Source organism: Pleurodeles waltl, chromosome 3_1 (assembly GCF_031143425.1).
Source record: "Pleurodeles waltl isolate 20211129_DDA chromosome 3_1, aPleWal1.hap1.20221129, whole genome shotgun sequence".
In the NCBI taxonomy this organism is placed as follows: Eukaryota; Metazoa; Chordata; class Amphibia; order Caudata; family Salamandridae; genus Pleurodeles; species Pleurodeles waltl.
In genome coordinates this window covers 158,553,989-158,574,648 of record NC_090440.1, presented here as the reverse complement: position 1 = coordinate 158,574,648, position 20,660 = coordinate 158,553,989, and the positions used below count along the sequence as shown (strand labels likewise).

The window sequence follows — 20,660 nt, the reverse complement described above, 5'->3', positions numbered from 1 at the left end:
TGTCTCATTTCCTTACAGGCGATTTGTGATGTCCGAAATGACGTAGCCCCTCAAATGTTATATTTTATTACAGTTAAGTTATGGCATCACAATACCTGCTGCCAGCAGCCAGGGGAAAGACAGGCCACAGAACATCATTAAAGCTGCACAAAAAGGAAAGTTGCATTTTCTTTGCTCTGGTTTTGTGGAGGAACAGTGAGCGATGTGCAGAAAGGAGATATTTGTGCGAACATGTTTTTTCCCCAACGCTTTTGAATCTCTGTATCTTTTGCAGTCTGAGCTAGTGTTTTCTTCAATCTGACTTGTACTAACCTGATTCTAATATAGTTGTGCACCCAATAACTAACGGCTTTCTGGTGTGTTTAATTTGCACTAAAGAGTCTAATTTTATTTCTGTGGTGCTTACAAACATTCTCTTTCATATGAACGAGGCCCACACCAAGGATTTAAGTGATTGGTGGAAAGGTTATGGTGTGACCATGAGATACAAGGAATAATGTACCCCATGCTACATATTATACTTCAGCCACATTCCTTTAGATGGTCACAAAACTCCTCTGTGACTTGCAATATCCTTATAATGTACAGCAGGGAGCACTTTATCCCACATATATCCTTGGTACCCATATCTGATGTGGATTTAGTCGTTATCAGGGGACTTCCTTACTCTACTCCCTACCTCTCAGTGTACCTATTTCTCATTATTTCCTCCTTTGTTTGAGTACTCCCTTTGTGCCCATATCGCATGGTAACCCCTAACAATATGCAAATGTAGCTGAAAATCTATTATTTGACATGCTTTCCTAGTCAAATTTCATTTCTGTGCCCATATTTTAGCACGCTGGGACTGTTTGGTATGAAGGCGCATTTCAGTGCATAGAGATAGGTAGAGGGTTCGAGCAACTTAAAAACATAATATGTAGCCAGAGAAAACGTACGCTATAGTTTGAAAGATGCTCCGACATGTTTAATTCTACTAATTGTCCAAAAACGAGACCCGGGGGATGTTTGCAAAAGACTGATGGGGGAAGGTCAGCATTAGGAGTGTGGGAGACCGAGTTCCAAGCTGAGTGGCTGTTCAGCGGATGTTGCTGATGTTCTAGATTTCAGTGGTTTGAGAGGAAGGCTTTTATTACTTATGAAGCACCTAGAACCATCCTAGATATTCAATAATTTTGTTCAGTTGAAAAGGGCATTTTTGTGTATGATTCTGTGTACGAGGCAGCAGGCTTAGGAGCGCCAAGTATAGATTGGAAAGAACTAGTGTTGGGATTGAGCCAGAGGGATTAGACAAGGCACATTGGTGCTGGTGATCTCCCATCTTGAGCAGTTGCCATCTGTTGGTCAGGGAGGATTTGAACCATCTTAAGACTTTGCCACGAAAGCCAAATTGTCTAAAGCAATATTTTGTGATCAATGGTGTCGAAGCCAGTCATTACGTGTAGCGACACAAGAAGGCAATCAGCATTTTTTTAGGATTTAAACTATGTAGCCAGCACTTTTAAGGTGGTGGTTTCAATGCTGCAACCTGCTCTGAATCCTGATTGGTGGTTGGCTAGTAGGTGTTCTTGCATTATCATGATCATGGATGATGAAATTACTGTCTTTGCTGTTTCTGGTACCACTTGGGCTGACAATTCCTAGTTTCTCTTATTTCGTTTTTAAACTTTCTTAATGTTTTGGAGTTTATTACCTCTCCCAAACATTCACCTGAAGCAGATATTTAAATTTACTTTTGAGTATCATAACCATGTTGATTTTGAGGTTCATAAAACAGAAAAAACTACAGCTGGAGGAAAATGGATGGCTCTTGGAGATAGCTGATGACTGACAATCAGAAAGTACTGAAATTACATAATAGTTTTGGTTGAGTTCAATTATATGGAGACAATCACATGTATCCAATATTGCTGACATTATTTGTAAATGATTTATCATGTAGATTATAAATCATAAAAACGGATATATTTTCAACCTAATCATATACACCTAAGAAATAAAGATCAAATCCAAACCATATATTCATGACATGCCCCAATTACTTCCGATTGGTTGCATATTAATGATTATCTGGAGTAAATAAGAGGCACATACATTCTCTGATGATTTTACATATATTTTTGCCTTACAATGGCAATTACAAGGCAAAACAAATACTTCCTCCCAATTTAATAACTGGTTAGGATAGCTAAAGTTTACGTGCACAATGGAGTGGTATATAGCAATTAAAAACAAATACTGACATTTGTATCAATCCTAAAACGGGTTGTAATTTTGGAAGGTCATTTTTTTTTTTATTTGGATGAAAGGCAGTGCATGTGTAGTCGCCTTTACTGGTTATTTCTAGTCTTGTCTCAAAGCGTGCTCATATTTATTAATTTTGCAGCGGTCCATCTGCATCGCTGACTTCAAAAAAAATTACTATTTGTGAGATACTCTTGCTGCCGACACTAAATGGCATCTACCTGCTTGTGCTGCACAGGGATTGGCATTTCGTTCAATGTGAACTCATATACACAAACATCTGAAGGAGAGATTGTGGTCTTTGACCCGAGATGTCTGAACAAACACAGGTAAGAAGAAATGAGTACCCGCCATAGTAGAGCAACTAGCAAACGATAGTGGTACACATGAAACAATACTAGCCCGGGTTCAGCTTCAAGCTAAATATTGCATAATAAAACCCTAAATAAACTTTACCTTATGGGTTTACTGGAAGTAATATTTAATATGTGCTCAGGATGCCTCGCCTCACGAGTAGGTGTACTCACCCATTTCAACAAAGTGCTCTCCGCAACAGTGAGCCCATCCGCACCCCCTAACAAAGTGTCGGGCAGATGAGAACCCGGCGATGAAGCAGGAAAGCTAGGTTTGAGTGTGAGGGTTTGTATTAATTTTTTTAAAGGATCCAGGCACACTAACAGTGGTTTTTCCATAACAAGTAATCAGTGGAAGAACGCCCAGGACCGGATAGCTCTTTGCTGTTTGAGACAAAGGTGTTTACGCAGCCCCTACACCCTGCAGCAAACCACTCAGGCCTACATGTCTCCCTCAGACTAATGTTGTGGTTTCCACACAAGGCCCACCGACTGCCTCTATGTTTCCTACTTTGTCTATTTCCCCCGGGATTCCAAGGTAAACACTAGGACGATGGAAGGCACCAATCATGCTAAAGTATGGTATTCAGTAGTTACCAAATCAGATGAAACATTTCACATACTGGAGCAGCAACCACGTAATTCTCGGAAAGCACACTCCCTTCCTTCCTTCCTTACAGGGTACTGAACATCTCTGTCAGTGAGGAGTGTTATTTTACGTGCTGTCAGCACGGCACCAAGCTATCCACCCCCTAATTCAAAGACACGGGTTGTAATCTCCCACAAACTGATAGTGTGTGTTGCCACGAAACCCAAGAATTAGTAAGTGTGGGTTCCACTGTGGAAGGGAAGAAACCCAGAGTGCTCCTTCTGTCCTGAAATCAGACAGGCAAGAAATGTGATCAGAGTAATGGCCAGGCACTCAGGCAGGCAAATGACTATGGGGGTGGTCCTTCGAGGCACATCTTCTATGTATAGGGTGATGGGCCAACTCCCATCTTCCCTGAATGCTGTCTGAAGTTACGCCTAGGAGGTTGGGTCGAACTGATGGTGGGAGTGGTATTAGGCAAAGACACAGTGATGTCTCACTGCCAACACACTAGCGGGACAATTAAAATGCAGTTTCCTCACCCTTACAATTTTTTACTGAGCTCCCTGGTTTACTGACATTATAACCCCAAAAGCAGAAAGGCAATATCCTGCTATGGTTTCCTAACTTTGTGAGAGACATGACACGTGGTTCGATATATTTCCTCCTATTTGGAATTTGTAGTTGGCAAGCTTTAAAAGCAATGAAGCTGAAGAAAGGACTGATAATGACCGACTATAATATATAAATTAAAGACATGTGGAAACCTACTTTTTTCTTCACTAAATTGAGTCTCCATGGTATTCTACCTTTAAAGCCACATCAGGAATTTTTGAGTAATGACGAATTAAAATACAAGGTATTTGAAAAAAAGCTGTAGTTCTGATGAAAAACAAGAGGCAGTTTCTTACGTTTTACGTTCAATACAAAATATCTTGGAACAATTATGGCCATCAAGACGCATTCCATTTCAAATGTATCATCCACTTAACAGTACAGGTTAAAATCTTCTATTTCTTTTTTACATCCAGAATAAGCAGGCAAAATAACTGTTTGAAAGCGCACATTCAAAGACACAACAATATATTTTGCCTCTATGAAAAATAATTACTGAACTGAACAAGAGTCTGAAAAAATATTCAAGTTCCTTGTATAAGTACAAATAAATTATACATTGAGCCCACAAGAAAGCTTCTCAGGGTACCTCTGAAAACATATTCTTAAGTGTAGTAGCTCACAGTGCCAGATAATTCATAGCAGAGATCGGAAACTCACTTGAGACGGTCGCCATAGTTACAGGTTTAAAAAAAAAATATTTATATAAATCTGTTCCCGTGTGCTGTGCAAATTGTCGGTGCGTACCATTGAGCTTCGAGCACCAACCGAGAGATCATAATTCAGACAGAAGTCTAAAAATCAAACCAGAAGTTTAAAAATGAAACAATATGACTTTTTCTAAAGGTGAAATATTTATTCAGAGGGCAGGATAAATTGTTTCAAACGCCAATATTAAAAACAGTTCTATACAAACTAGATATTTATGGATGGGAGTAGGACCATGTGAAACAGCAGAGTATCCAGCATCTTTTACATGACAGGACGTCTGGTGGTGAGCAAGGGAATGAGGAGCCAGGAGGCCCGAGACTGATCTCACTCTTACTGAGATCTACTAAAACAGGGTGTGCTCAGACCTGGGCCTCTTAAAAAGCAGACACTTATGCAAATGCTTTCCAAATCGAGACTGACAACCCCATTTAGAGATGTCGAATAAATCATTTGAAATTCTTTTTATAGCTTTAAACTCATATATATATATATATATATATATATATATATATATATATATATATATATATATATAGATAGATATAAAAAACGTAATTTCTTTTTTTTAAAGCTAAAAACAATTGTTTTTAGCTTTCACATCTTTATAGATTGGCTTTTGTGAGCCCTTTGCTTTGGGTCTCTGATCCAGGAACAATCATTGGTTAGTGGACATTATCCATAGATGAATCTTGTTCACTACTCGTGCATGGGGACCACAGGTTCAGCTGGAATCCGATTTGACAGCCAATAGCCTGGTATATTATTTTGTATTACTCCCAGGTTGTAACGCATTCACTGTTCAGAATCAGCAACTGGTTTGCGACTTTAGAATTTTTTTCTGTTGCAAATATGTATAAATAAAACAGCCTATTGAAAAGGATCCATTGAATCCTAGCTCTAACAATAATTGAGGCTGGATTTCCTTTCCTGTGAGGGGCAACAAACATCCATCAATGTATTTTGTTTATTGAAAGCCCTATATCCCTTAAAGGGAAAGGGGCTGCATTAAAAAATAGCATGATGCCTAGAAAAATTGGGAAGCCTGCAGTAGTCCCACTAGGCCACTGTTTGCTCTCCCCAGTGTCCACATACAAGGTGGAAGCAGTTTGTTGTGGGGCAGCTTTCACTTTGTGGATTCATAACCACCAGGTTTTGGTGTTGACACTGAATAAGTATGAAATAAAAAATAAAAGATATAGAGGTTGCAAATAATAGATTTTGTTACAAATTGCTAGGATGGCGGGGTGCATATTTCAAACCTAAATCTCTAAACAATTTATAATAGGTTGCACAGTTAATGTGACTCGCGGACATTTGCAGAGACTGTGGATACTGAAATAAAAAATAAAAATAAACTGTATTTTTAAAGATTTGTAGGCTTTGTGACTACAAAATCCATTGGTACGTCGGAACCTGAATTATTCCTTTTGCGCACTTCACTTATCTAGGGTAGCAAAGCGAAGCAGTCAACGCTTACCCTGGGTGAGACCTTAGTCTACCACCTCCAGACTCGAGCCAACTTTGCAAACATCATCACAAGTTCATTCTTCCCCTAGTCCCAAACACCAGCGCTTTCATCCTCCTATGAGACCTCAATTTCCATCTTGAAGACCATACCAACCCCAACTCAGGTGCCCTTATTGACAACCTTGTGCACCCGTGAATAATCCAACGTGTGCCAGAGCCCACCCACACTGCCGGACACATCATAGACCCTGTCTTCAATCTTTCGACAACATTACAATCAACACCCCAAGACCAGTCACCACGACAGTCCACACCATGGTCAGTTTTACAATTGACATCCATTAAGCCAGAAGAGCACCGCAGCAGACCCAGCACGCCAACATTAGAACAATCTAACAGAGGTGGACTGGACGACTGCCATACAAGAGAACAAACAGGAACCTACAGGCATTGTGGCATGCAACATTGAGAACCTCGTTAAGTGGATCACCAACTGCGCCAACACTCTGGCCCCTGTGAAACGAAGCAAGGCAACACAGCAAACACCAGAACACAAGTCAGCTAGTACACAGAAGACCTCAAAATGACTAAGAACACTGCAAACAACTGGAATGGAAATGGAGAATCAGCAATGGGGAAGTGGAAAAAGCCTCTGTCAAAGCCTCCCAGAGGAGGTACCACCAGTACCAGACTAGTTCGTCAACCCCCCACATCGAGTCCACGTCACATCACACCCTAGGGAACTCCACTGGGTCCCTATACACTAGAGCACATACTTCAAACTCCTCACCAACTCCTACAAAGCACTCCACTATACTGGCCCTGCCTACCTGAACAGCTGCATTCACTTCCACGAACCACGTAGACACCTGCATTCTGCCAGCCTCTCATCAGCACACACCCCGTGCTATACACAAAAGGAGAACAGGGGTTGCGCCTTATTGTACCTGGCTCCCTAAGTCTAGAATAACCTCTCACAACACATCAGAGCCTCTGCTCTCTTCTTGACCTTTGCAAGAAGCTGGAGACCTAGCTTTTAACGTAGGCCCCCAGAGCTGGCTTTGCACACCTGCTACAGAGTGCCTAGAAACCCTGAGAGATTAGCGCGCAATAAAACCAATGATAACATAACTGCACACAACTCAACCAAGCAAAGAAGTAAGGTTCTCAATAAGGACCACACAGATTTTAGAGAGGAACAAACAGGCTCTCTCCCTTGCTCATTAATGAAGAGAAGATGACATGGGTCCTCAGACTAAAGTTTATCTGCAAAGAGTCATCAGACGTCCTACAGCCTGGCGCGTTAGAGTATGTGTGAGGGTACACACCGAGTGCCCTCCCTAAAAGTAGAAGCTGTCCTCTGCTGTCATACGCCCCTTAAAAAACATGGCCTAACTCCAGCGCCAGCACACAGCGGAGAGTCCACAGGCGGAAAACAGGACGGACCAGAATACGCTGAAAGGGGAAGGGAGCATCGCTCTCCAAGCGATGCAAGGCGTTTGTCCCTACAGCGTTGCTTCCGCTACTCCCTTACGTAACGTGATTAACCTCTGCACATGGACAAGAGGCCCAGTGATGTCATTTAAGGGCACAGCCCGCACTGAAATGCACACCAAAGCTACATGCATTTAAATCCCAAAATTGTAAGAGGTACTCTGCGCGATGGAAAATATACAACTTCATAAATTAACAAAATATAAAGTATAAAGTAAACAACACATCTTAACAGACATAATGAGAAGATTTCAGAACAGGCAGTTTGAAAACACGCACAAAATTATCCTTCATAAAGAGTACACAGGTGAGGTGTTTTATACATACAATTAACTCCAACAACTTCCTTAATATGTGATTATTTCCACTGAAGTTAGCTGATCTGCACATCTGAAGCTGTGTGAGGGTTTACCACCTAAAGAGGAGAGAGGTGCAGTGCTGCTCTTCAATCGATGATCACCTGATCGTACAACACCACGAGGATCCGAATCAACAACCAGACAAGAAAACTACTTTCAGTTCAGTCCCAACGCCTCCTGAAATCAACAGTGCGTAGCTGCGCTCTGCTTCCATCATCAGAACGGCTCATCGCCCAGGTAGTGTCAAAGCCCGTGGCTCTAGCAATGCAAGTGATGCCCTCTGGCACCAAATACTGGTGACTGGAGAAAATGAGGCCATGCATGTACTCAGGGGCCTGAAATATTTCTGCTTCCATTTGTGAAGATCAGTTTAGGATTTACACAGCATGCCTGTATCTCCAGGTGGCAACATATGTCTAGAACCACCCATCAGCCTGGGCCTGGCTCTGGTGGCACCAACTGGAACCTGGTGCAGTTCTGATCAGCAGCATGCAACGTGGGCATGGCTTAGCTGACAGTTCTGGACTATGCTGTTGGCTCTAAGATGGGTCCAGAGGGGGGTCCCCACTGCTCCCCTACACCCCCAAGCATGGTGAGAGCCAGGTGCAGAGTTTTTCAGAGGAAAGTGAGATCCTGTAGCACAGCTGATAGGCGCTATCTGGAAGAAAGAACATGTCGCTAGTTTTAAAGGTAAGAAATGCTGGGTTTTTGTGGATCTGTTTCCGTGTGTTGTCCTGTGACAGCCTTAGATACTTGGCAAGTTTTATTTGACATTTTCTGGTTTATAATGCTGAAAATAATCTTATCAGAACTGACTGTGCTTTTCCACTAGTATCTTCACAAGCATCCACTTTTATGATTTTCATTGTTGAGGTACATTTTTTTTTATTTTTGGTAAATTAACACAAAGAACCTTTGAACTACTAGAGCTATTAGCTTTCCGCATGTCTAAATGTGATGTTTTTATAACGGGTAATGTCTTATTAGCCAACAGCACCTTAAATATTCGGTGTACTTTAGATAGAATTGCAATGTTTAATTGCATGTGCTGTACCTTGTGTAACGCCCTTATGACCACCCAAATACCCGTTACTCACATTAACCACCACTAGGCAATGTGCCCAAGGCAATGAATAATGCTGAAACAGGATAAAGTTCTTTACCACAGCTCAATCAAGATACTCTCCTGATCCAGGCATGTTCCATGAGGCACTCCCTGGACATCCCCATCCCAGAGTTTGAATGCATGTTTAAATGGCTGCAGCATGTTCCTCCTACAGCTACATTCAGAGAAACTAAAATTCTCCTTACTTCCCTTAAGTAAACCAGCTAGACGCTATTAACACCAGCAGTCTGTGCCCAATGCCAGACAAGTCTAACCCCTAAAGTCGAGACCCTGTACGTGATATTTAGTAGGTTTTTCAACCAACAAGGCTTGTGGGTGGAAGCCTCTTAAACCTCAGCTTAGCACAGTGGCAGGACTCCACATTTCTCCCTAGCATTCCGATACTGATGTGACTGATCGGAGCTCAACGACCCCAAACCATATACAGGCGATGAGGGGACCTTAGCCGGGCCATAAGCAAACTGCAGCAAAGTGGCATCAATGTGAGCGAAAGGGCCTTGTGCAGCAGCGTCCAATCAAGGAACTAGGATTCTCTTAATAGGGGCAGCACAGGTACTCTCAATTGCAAACTCTATGCTCAGTGGCAAAGCACCAGAGCTTACGGCAGCCGCACGTGTAACTTGATGTTCCCATTCAGAAGCATGTGCCTTCATGATCAAGGCCCATAGATCTTTCTACTCAGGTCTAATGGTTTGGTTTTGATCATTGTCAAGAAAACGTAACTGAGAAAAGTGCTGCGTGAATTTCAGCTTTCTTGTCTCTCACTGGGTCCAATTCCAAGAGTGGAGATAATACAATTATCATACATGCTAACCTGGATAGTTAACATCCAATAGGTATACATCTTTAACAAACTTCATGGAAGACTCACTGTTTAGTCAGGGTTGTTTTATTTTTAATCAATACATTAAATGATTTTATCTTTCTGCATGTTAAGGTACTACGAGCCAATGAACCGAGCACTAAGGAAGCACTGAAGCAATTACAATTCATAAAATGTGTTGAGAATAGCATCTGAATGTTTGTACATTTTGACCATCCTCAGTACAATGTAATGGTACTCGCATGCCTTAGGTGTACTACTGACTTGTTGGCTGGGCGATAAACGACCTATTTCAAACAAAGAGCTACAGGTCAAAAATTCATTAGTACCACATAAACTACTGCTATGTTTTTATGAACTGAGTGATTAAACCGAGAGAAATTAAATCAGTTTTGTTATAGTAATGCACTGCACAACAATGTCAAGAATCAACCGTCTCTATAGTATGAGCACACAACCCCAAAATTAGAAACGGTGATTGTATAAGGGCTAACAGACCAAACAGAAAAACTTCCAAATAAGTAATGAAACTTTCAGAAACTAGAGACGTTTCCCTGTGAGATCTATTACCATGTGCAGTACTCAAACATATGTACAAAAGAAAAACCAGTAAAGCAGAAAACATACTTTTAGCAAATTTGTGGACAAGGCCCTATGTCGGTCATGCAATGAGTACACAGCCTGTGGTACTGCACGTAACCCTGGGTTCATCATACCCATGTCTAAGTGAAATCAGTTTTCTCCAGCAATATGACACACAACAACCTGTGTCTTAACATTTAAAGAAGTGACTTTGGAGATTAATGGAGCAATCCAAATAAAAAATATACACAAGCGCAGTCAAATGGCCCTTGCCAAGGCAGGTTATACAAGAACTTTATTGTGAGAAGACTGTGTCAGAACATGCATAAAACACATATCTGTTTACTCGCGATATTTACTATAAAACACTGTCTGGAAGAAGCACGATCAGCACGTGTTAACAAACAAGAATGGTGGGTAATGCAGACAGAGGCGTAAAACAAAGAATTCACCTGGAAAGGCATGACGGATATCTACAATTCTAAATCTAAATTACCCCCTTTACCAATTATACTAAAATAAAAAAACATTGGTCTGCTCCTTGTTACGCCCATTAGTTGTAGACTGTATTCAAATATTATGGTCACTCTACAATTTCATCAAGACAGAGGTTGCAGGTCAAGTTAATAACAGCTAAGTACTCAAAGCGTAATTTACCTGTATCATAACTCTTAATTCTAGTGCAAAGGTCTCTCAAATTTTCATTCAATAGGTATCCTGCTCATTGATTGTCTGGACCAGCAACCGATTCTGAAAGTTGCCCTTCAATGCCCAGTGCCATGTATGCACATATGTAGTTGTATGCCCAAACCCCCCCCACACACGCTCATAGTTATCTCATAAAAAGATGTTATGCTAAAGGTAAATGAGTTGACGAGGGTTTTCAGGTTATCATCACTGCTACAACATGGGTCTCCCCCCCCCCCACCCCCCCCCCCCCCCCAAAAAAAAAAGGGAATTTCACTTTCAGAAAGAGGAACATCAGAAAAAGGGAGGAGAAGGAAATGAAGCTTCAGGCAGTCAATGTCTGGCCAAACATACTTCGTACGTCGTCTTAGTCTAATTGAGCATCACTTACAGATGACATTCCTTGAGCACATTGCTGGCAGAACACTTGCGGGAGGTCAGGGTGCCCAGTGACTGGACAGAGCCAAAACGGGCTGGTAACACAGATGTGTATTATTTTGAAACGCATTACACACAAAACATTAAAAAATAGTCAAAAGGAGCTATTACAAAAAAATATAAAACATAGTTCCAAAAACTTTCTTATTAATTCTCTTTGTTCTTAGCCCTAAAAATCAAAGCCAAAAGGAATATCTGACTTAACTAGTTCAGAAAAGGACAAGATGTGGCTGTTCGAATGAACAGAGCACTGTGAAGCAGCTGGCAGCTTCAGCACCTTGAGACACTCAAGAGTGATTTGCTGCGCTTTATAAATCCTGATTTATTGACTGAATACTGAAGGTGTCTGAGGCAAATTGATTGGAGTTTGCTGATGGCTTTCAGATGAACACATTTTGACCAGAAAGTCTCCTGTTTTGTTATGGTATCCTAAGGCTTATTCAGCTAGGTCATTCACTGCAGGCTCTCCTGCAAAATTGGACTAGCTTTCCTTTGGATGAAACAAGACACCATTATTTCTGATTAGACAATTAAGTGATCTTGATTCCCTATTTGTTGTGATTTCAATATCTTCAGATTTACCACCCAGGGAGGTCCCTCTTTGAGAAGGCTGCAATTGTGCCTTACCCAGTTCAGGGCTATCTGTAAATCCCCCCTTCCTGTGTGATAGGGGAGGAAGTGAGAGACAAGTATCAAGAATACTAAAATTCCAGCAAAAAGCTAGGTCACGGGGAAACGGAGATCCATCCAAGAATCCCACAGCTGTTGTACGGAACCAAGACTAGAACATATGACCCTACAGCCCCACTGCTCACACCCTAAGTTACTACTTAGTCCACTAAAATATTCCTTTTTTATATTTACACCACAAAGATGCAATGCAAAGTAAAGTTTCAATGCCCAAATGAGATCTTAGTCATTGCCACAGCAAACCAAAGTCAACATTTATACCGCGAGCTGACCACCTATTTACTCATTTCTGACACTTGCACATACCTTGCTATCTTTCATCCCCGCCAGGTGCTGAATCGCTCCAGATATTCCAACGGCGATATAAAGCTCCTGAAACAAAAAGTGTTCAAATAAATAATAGATCTATGGATGGTAGCGATTAATTTAAAAGATACATATCAAACATTTACAGATTTCCCAAATGGCAAGTTTGGTATCTCAGTCGCTTTCCTTTTCCATTGGTTGCTTGTATACGGCACATTACAACATAAGTCGCTTCTAGTTGCTTGGCTGTAGGGAAAAAGCAAGAAAAAACCCTGCTCGGTTTGAAGACCCTCGCAAATTAAGTGGAATGCAGTCCAGGTTTATAAAACCAGGGTCTAACAAAGTAAAATACAACGCTCCAATAACAACTGATTAACTAGAATAGGCCACTGCACAACAACAACAAAAACAGAGTCCCGGGGCACAGAACCTAGACTCTAAAGAAGTGGCAAGGTCTCGCGAGTCAGAAATTGGATACTAATAACAAAGTGTTAAAGCATCTGATTCGGTACAGCCAACTTCCTTTGTTGGTTATACAGAACCCCAGGATTAGGACTTCACTAAATACGAACAATGACCCAGGAGGGAGGATTAAACAAAAGTCGAGATAAACAAAAGTCGGGATATCAATGTGTGCCTGTATCACTGCGCTATGTTCACAAAGGTGTTCATCTTCCTTGAGTCCTACAGGTTTCTCTAGCCAGAGCACTCACTGCTACTGCTTCAGAGCTGCTTTCCTCTGAAACTGGGGCGGCTGGTGGGTTGAAGACGGGCACAGAGAGTGCAGCTGTCTGGTGCTTTCTAAGTGATACAGGATCGGCGCTGCAGGGCTAATTGTCCTAGAACAAGGACTAATGCATTTTGGAGGGGGAACTCTGTTTCAAACCTTTGTACATGTGCTGGATTAGACTTGGTCTCATTGCAAAGGAGAAAACATATTGTGCATAGGTACCATTTCGTGATAAACCCCACAGTGGGCTTGACACTATCCTGACTCAGAGAAAGATATTCTTTCATCTTAAATCTTTGTCGTTCCTTTCCAGGTATCAATGGATGCATGACAGGCGGATACTCATCCATAACAATACGGAGCAGGCAGAAAATTCCCAATTACTAGAACAGCACTGTAAAATGTTTTAAATCAGGGAACTAAAGCCCTATGATGAAGGCTGTGAGCACCTGGATCAAGCAAAACTACCTCAAACTAAATCCGTTTAAGTCTGAAATACATCTAGTAAAAATGTAAAGTACATTTCTGGGTCGTGTCTCTCTGGATTTCCTCATTGGGCAAATGGCCTACGCCTGTTTCTACAGTCCGGCATGTTGGTATGATACTAGACCTGAATTTAATCTTCATACATAGAACTGTTTTGTGACTAGGAGTGGTCTCTATCTGCCACCAGCCCTCTGCCAAATATTCCTTGTTCTCGCATTTGCCCATAGAATTGCGCCCAATGCCTTTACAGGGTCCCGAATAGAAATGGAAAATCAGTTTATCTTGGCCACCCTTAAAATAAAAGCATATTTTGCCTACAAACGAATCCAAACTTCTGCAGCCAAACGTGTTTTCAATTTGAAAAGATTCAACTCTGTATCAGCCATCTACGATGAGTACATTGCCTACCTGCCGAAGAACAGACTGTGCTCAAGTCCGCTTGCATTATGTGCAAAATATATTATAAAAGAAGGCCTAAATATTTACTAAACTAATTCAGGAAATAGGTTCAACCCCACAATTTAAGATCGCAGAATAAATCAATATTTGAAATCACATCAATAAATTATATTAAATAAGGTCCAACAGCCTTCGTGATTAAATTCAGGAAATCCTTAAACACCTGGCTATTCTCCAGATACATATCTATATGATGTACCTTATGCTACGCTCAGCCAAATACCCTGTCCGAGTTAAAAAATATATCACAACAAAAGCAATGGGGCTGGGGGGATTTTTGAGTGGTCCAGGAATGCTTACTAATGTTACCCCTATCACACACAACCACCCACCAAATCACTGACACACATCAAATAGGGGCAATGAAAAGATCTCCCATCAAAAGTGCCACCCCTTCTTTGGAACAGGGGCCCACTTGGTCCCTAGCGTGAAGCTGAACCCTATGATGAAGTATGTCACCTAGGTGAGTGAGGGTTCATTTCCTGAATAAGGGATGTCCTGAATAGTACCTCTGGTATACTTTTGAACACTTGATATTGAGTAACCCTTGACAAATAGTTGGGCTGTGGCTAGCGTGGAGCGTCACATTTGTTTAATTATTTTGAGTTTAAAAATAACTATAAATAAATACATACATGATATTCGGCACAGATATTATCTCATTGACTAAGCACCCGCAACTCATTTCTGAACCAATAAGCTTTCCAAAATTCCTAGAAAACCTGACCTTTTGTATGCCTAGGATTCATTTTATTGCATTTAGTTTCTTCATATTGCTCCTTTCCAAGTGTTTGAGATGCATCATTTGGCAGCAAGCAACAAATAATAACAATTTTAGGGCCTGATTACGACCTTAGCGGATGGGTTACTCCGTCACAAAGATGCCCGATATCCGTCCGTCACATTACAAGATCCATTATATCCTATGGAACTTGTAAAACGGCAGGTGGGATATCTGTCACGTTTGTGACGGAGTATCCCATCCGCCAAGGTCGTAATTAGGCCCTTAGTCACAAAGTACTGCAGGCCAAGGAAACTATGGTGCTCATTACGAGTCTGGCGCATGACCGCCAGACTCGCGGTGGCAGCCCCACCGCCAACAGGCTGGTGGTGGGACCACCACATTAAGACTGTGGCGGAGTCCACACGGTAAGACCACCGACACCGCCAGGCTGTCGCAAGCCGGCAGCCTGGCGGTCCCGGTGTTTTCACATCCTCCAGGGCGGTGTTGCTTGCATCGCCACCCTGGGGATTAGGAGTCCCCATCCGCCAGCCTTTCCATGGCGGTTCACACCACCAAGGAAAGGTTGGCGGAATGGGGGATTCTTGGCGGCCCCATCGAGCATTCCACTGCCCGAATTACGGGCAGTGGAATGCGTGACTGCTGCACCCGCTGCACCGCCACATTGGCACCAGCTCCATAGGAGCCGCGTCAATGTGGCCCGGTGAAATCCTATTAGGGCCAGCGGGGTTCAGGCCGCACAAGGGTTGGAAGAGTTTGGAGGGCAGCCTCTGCCGCACGCCATACTCTTAATGACCATCTATGTGTGTACCCAGGAGCCTCACATTTTAATATACATATAGTTTTGTGCATGTATACATTTACCTCATTTCAAGTTGCTGAAACATTCTCTGTACAATATTTGTAGTATCTGTTTGTCCTTTCTGCTCTTTCTCTCCAACAAACAGCTTATTTACATTTTCTGGTTATATTCTCATTAGTTTTCGGTATCTACACGCATCCAGCATATTGGCCTTTGTACCATAGTTCTTAGTGATCTGATGTGCAACATTTCTAATCGAATGTTTACACAATCCTCTGAGAGATAAATTAGGCACCCCTGAAATGTTAGACACCAAAAGGAAGATATCCTGGAAGAAATGCAAGCAAGTTAGGAAGAAGAGACCGCCCAAACAGTAGACTGGAAGCAGTTTTTCACCACCTGAAGGATTAAAGATGGGTCTGCTACAGTTGATTTCCGGAGTCCAGCAAATAATCCCGGTGTTCAACCAGTGGAGACTGAAAGGGATGCATCTTAGATTACTAGAGGCATGGCTCCTGGAGGACAAGGAGCAACTGGAATCATTAAGCAGTAATGGAGTTGCACTCGAGGTAAAGATCAACAATTTTCCTACAGGACGGTACTAGCCAGCTAAAGAGCGCTCTCCCAAGTGGAATATGGAAATGGACCCTATGAACTGGTTCCTCCAAGATGGTACCACAGCTCTCAGTTGGACCCTAGCTTGAAAACGGTCTAAAAAAAAAACAAAAAGCTTAATGCATTCTGGTGCAGAAATCAGATAATTAATGGAGCAGCGGAAGCCACGGAAGGGACACCACCAGGGCAAGTAAACTGATTACGTGCCTTGAAGTGTGACTTAAACCTAAGGGATGTGCCATTCACTGAAAGCACCAAATCCCTGATGTTGAAATTTGTATTCTGCAAGTCCAAAGAGTTTACAAGTTGTCACTGTGCTACACTGTTGCTAATAATTGAGCTGAAGTCTGCAATAAGATGTTTGAATATAAAACAATCAGGCTGTGCACTTCTAGTGTTATAAAAGATCTCATACACTGTCTCATCAAGGGAAAATGGCAGGAAGAGAAGACATTCACCTTCTTTGAAAAGGTTCTGTGGGTCCCAGGAGAAGTTACTGAACATTGCCCAAAAGTATTTGCAATGCTGAGGAATAGGTTTCATGCTGACAGTGGGTGTCCCTTGGTGGATGACTGTCATGGCAGACAACCGAGAACTAAGATACCCAAGTGATCTGTGAATGATGGTGGAAGTGGATGGAAAGATCTTCTGACTGAAGTACTATGTGCCAACTGAGATGGTAGTCTGGTGGTTGCCTGAGCTGGAGTGGGGAGGGTTGAGCATGGAGTCAATAGGATACTTTTAGGTCCAGTTGAGATCATTGTGGTAGGCAAGAGCTTTCCTCTGAAGGGACTCTTTAAACTGATTTGTGGAGCCAGATGAAAAGGAGCGTGATAGAAAATCCAGCATTCATGAACGAGAAGCGAAATACAGTTCTTGCTCAGCCATCTTCTTATCTGTGTTGAGAATACATTGGCAGTCTTAACATGAGTGGGCAGCTGACAGGTGTAGTGATCAATCTCATCTTACAATTGCAGCTCACAGCAGGCCATGACCAAGGGGGCATCTGCCTACCTAAATGAAAGACAACACTATCAGTAAATACTGGTACATTTCCTTGCCATAGCTTTCAATGGTTGTTGCATGGGAGGGTAATGCCTCCTGCTCCTTCCTTGAGACTGAGTTGTAGGGTTTCCAGAAACAAACGCTATGTCACCCTATACCTGTTGTCCCAAAATTCTGAGAAGTCTCAGCATTTGGTTTCACTAAAGCTAATGTAAGAACCTGGGGATCCATGTGATGAGCTGCCACTGCTTCAACCAGAAACAGACTTGCCACCCATGTGCAAGAGTTGGCTTTGGTCACTATGCCCACATGGGGAGTATGGATTCAAGATGAAGATGCAATACATCTGTCGTGGAGAATAGTTCAGTGTACTGGGACAGCTCCACCGGCTAGATGGAGCAGCCCATAACTTGGATCTTCTACATTCACTCAGCTGGAACACGGCATTTGACACTTGAGACAGAACAATCCTGCAACACAATTTTTACATTCCCAGCTGTTAACAACTGCTGTGGATGACCCTAGATGATAAAGTCAGTGCAAGAAGCGGATGGATGAGATGCAGCACAAGAGGTCGATGGAAGAGATGCCACATCACTGAATGAGATGGCTTTGTATTACACAGCATGTCGAAGCACAATGTGCTAAATCTATTTTAAATCTCTTCTTCCCCCTTGTTTCTTCCCCTGCAACATGCAAAATATGGTGCCCTGTCAATCGGGTATAGATGGCTCTTCATACACAAAAAGCACTTCTTCCGAGACCCCATCCCACACACAAGGCTGTTCCCAAGACAGTAACCTCATTGTGTGGGTCAACTGCTGTACACAAGTTGTGTAACGATGTAAATGGCTTCAATCTGAAACATTATGACACAGGTGGACCCACGAAGAGTGGCATAGCAACAAAGAAATAAGCAAAAGAGCAATTAGCGGCACAGAAAATTAACTATGAATAGGCTGAACATGAGACGCGCAGGTTTAAGTCCACACCGAATGGTGGAGAACAGCAAGAGTGTCTAAGTTTGCGCAGGACCGGGTGACCCCTGCATGCTCTCTGCATAAACATGTATGGTACCAGCTGCACGTGGGCTTGAAAGAGAGTCCCTTAGAAGCAGTTTCCTAAGGGACCACAGTCACAGGATACTCGTTGGTGCTGTAAAAACCGACAAAGAAAAAGTGGGGCCATTGTCCCAATGCTAAGGACTTTTTGCAAAATGGTTAATTTACTCGGAAGGTTAGAAGAGTTAGGAAATAAAACTCAGAACCTCGTTCCTTGTGGCAAAGTAACAAGAAGGAGATTGCAATACTCTTCCTGAATTGTGAGCACAAATAAGAGTAATTAGATAACTACATTGAAAAATTACATATTTTGTTTTGAGATTCTCCTTCAAGGACATACACACTACGGGACAGGCTGTTTAAACTGATCATAAAGATCATATTACCAGAAAAGAGCTCTAAAGGGTCTCTTCACAATAAATGAAGGCCAAAAAAGATTGGTATAAAAATGTTCTTGTGTAGTATAGCTCGTAAATTACTTGGAAATGTTAATCACAAAACTATCTGAAGTGCCTGAGGCTACCTCAGAGCACGTAAACCACATTTGCAGGAAAAGATGACAAGATAGATAAGTACACTAAGTTTCCAGAAAAAAATGTGTGGAGCCGTTTTGACTGTCAGTATAGGGAGTATACAAGGACATTCAAATGAGTTCACTTGCATGCTAGAATGAGACGCGGAATGTCCCAACAAATGAAATGATGGAAAATCTACAAGAAAAAAAATGTATGTGTTATTGTGTTTATCATGAGAGCCATGAACACAGGAGCAAAGAGTTTACACTAGGGAGAAAAACAAAAACGAAAAACAAAAAAGGTCTTAAAGTTGCAGTGAAAGCAAAGATAATCGTCTGTATACTTTATTTAAAAACACAACAAGTTTCAATGAGAAGACTGATCTGGTCTTGCAAACATGTGGAATAGTGAAGAAGCGTGCAGATGAGGACTTAAGATTCATTGCTCAGAACAGATGTGCAAGGACATTTCTAGTAAAGGCAGGGTCTTTGTTCTGATCTCTGTAATAAAGGCAGGGCTTTTGTCGCGATACACCATACACACAGCCTTAAAATAATTCAGCCAGTGTAGGACTGAAAGATGAGGAGATATCGTGGTTCTTCTTTTAAGGACAAGGATAGCACAGTCTGCTATGTTTTATGTGACATGAATCTTTTGAGCCCGGTAAAGTGGCATTCCCAATAACAAAGACAGACTTAATGCAAGATCGGTCTCGTGTTTACTGAAAGAGAAGGAGGCGAGTCGGTGGGTCTTCTTTGGTGCCTTAAAACAGAAAGACATGAACTTGCTTATTAAAATGGCTATAGAAAATCACTTCAAGATACAAATATATAACCTATCTAACTTAGACTCTTATACATTTCTTAAACTTAAGGCAGGTCTAAATAGAATGAAAATACCCCAAATAGCAGACTTAATTGGCTAGATTAGAAGCATAGCGATTATGAACATCCACCTGAGAAAGTATAAAAACAACTATCCACAAGCAACAGCAAAGAGTATGCCCATATACACGCGAAATGGAAGCATCTTGAGCGATACAAACTCCATCAGAATACACATGATCCATCCTATGGGAATTTGCAACCAAATCCAAGATTTCACCAATCATAGCCCAATACAAATGCTTGACATTGCATAGAAGCTATTGGACACCTAACAGGTGTTTCAAATTAGGTCTCTTAAATTCAGATAAATATTTGGACTGTCTCGAAACTACAGGCAACTTTGAACATATGTTTTGCATCTATAAGTAATGAGATTTTCCAAAACAACAACCGACTTAACCCTATCACCATTACTCTAGGGCCCTTAGACATACTATTAACACAAGGAGTCAAGCCCCTCTGCAAATGCAAAAATTACAATAACATTTTACCACAGAGGGTGGGCATGGGTATACTGCTTGAGAAGTGCACATAATATCACCCATAACAGAAACTACAAAAGCAATTCAGATACAAACACTGATCAATTATACTAGTTATCATACAAATAGCCCCCAACATTGTTCTACCTATCTTTCTCTTATATAATTCAGCTCGGACACATACAGTAACACCACACCTTTTAAGTCTCATCCTACAAAGGCTCTCTTGATATAACATTAATATGAACTCTGATCAGGATTCTTCCCCTCTTTCCTCTCTCTCGCCCCCTTGTTCTCCACTCTATCTTACATCTTGCCTCAAAACCAGTACATGAGCACGACTCAGCTGCAAGGACAATGATAAGAACAGGTACCATTCTCATGAAGTTTCA

General features: G+C 41.8%; 1 protein-coding gene across 1 annotated transcript in view; it reads right to left on the bottom strand.

Moving 5' to 3' along the window:
- Positions 1-20,660, bottom strand: part of ETFA (electron transfer flavoprotein subunit alpha) — a 179,919-nt gene that overhangs the window by 21,772 nt on the left and 137,487 nt on the right. Inside the window, exon 10 of the mRNA XM_069222028.1 lies at positions 12,485-12,550. Coding sequence (XP_069078129.1) covers positions 12,485-12,550 — 66 coding nt within the window. The remainder of the gene's footprint in view (positions 1-12,484; positions 12,551-20,660) is intronic.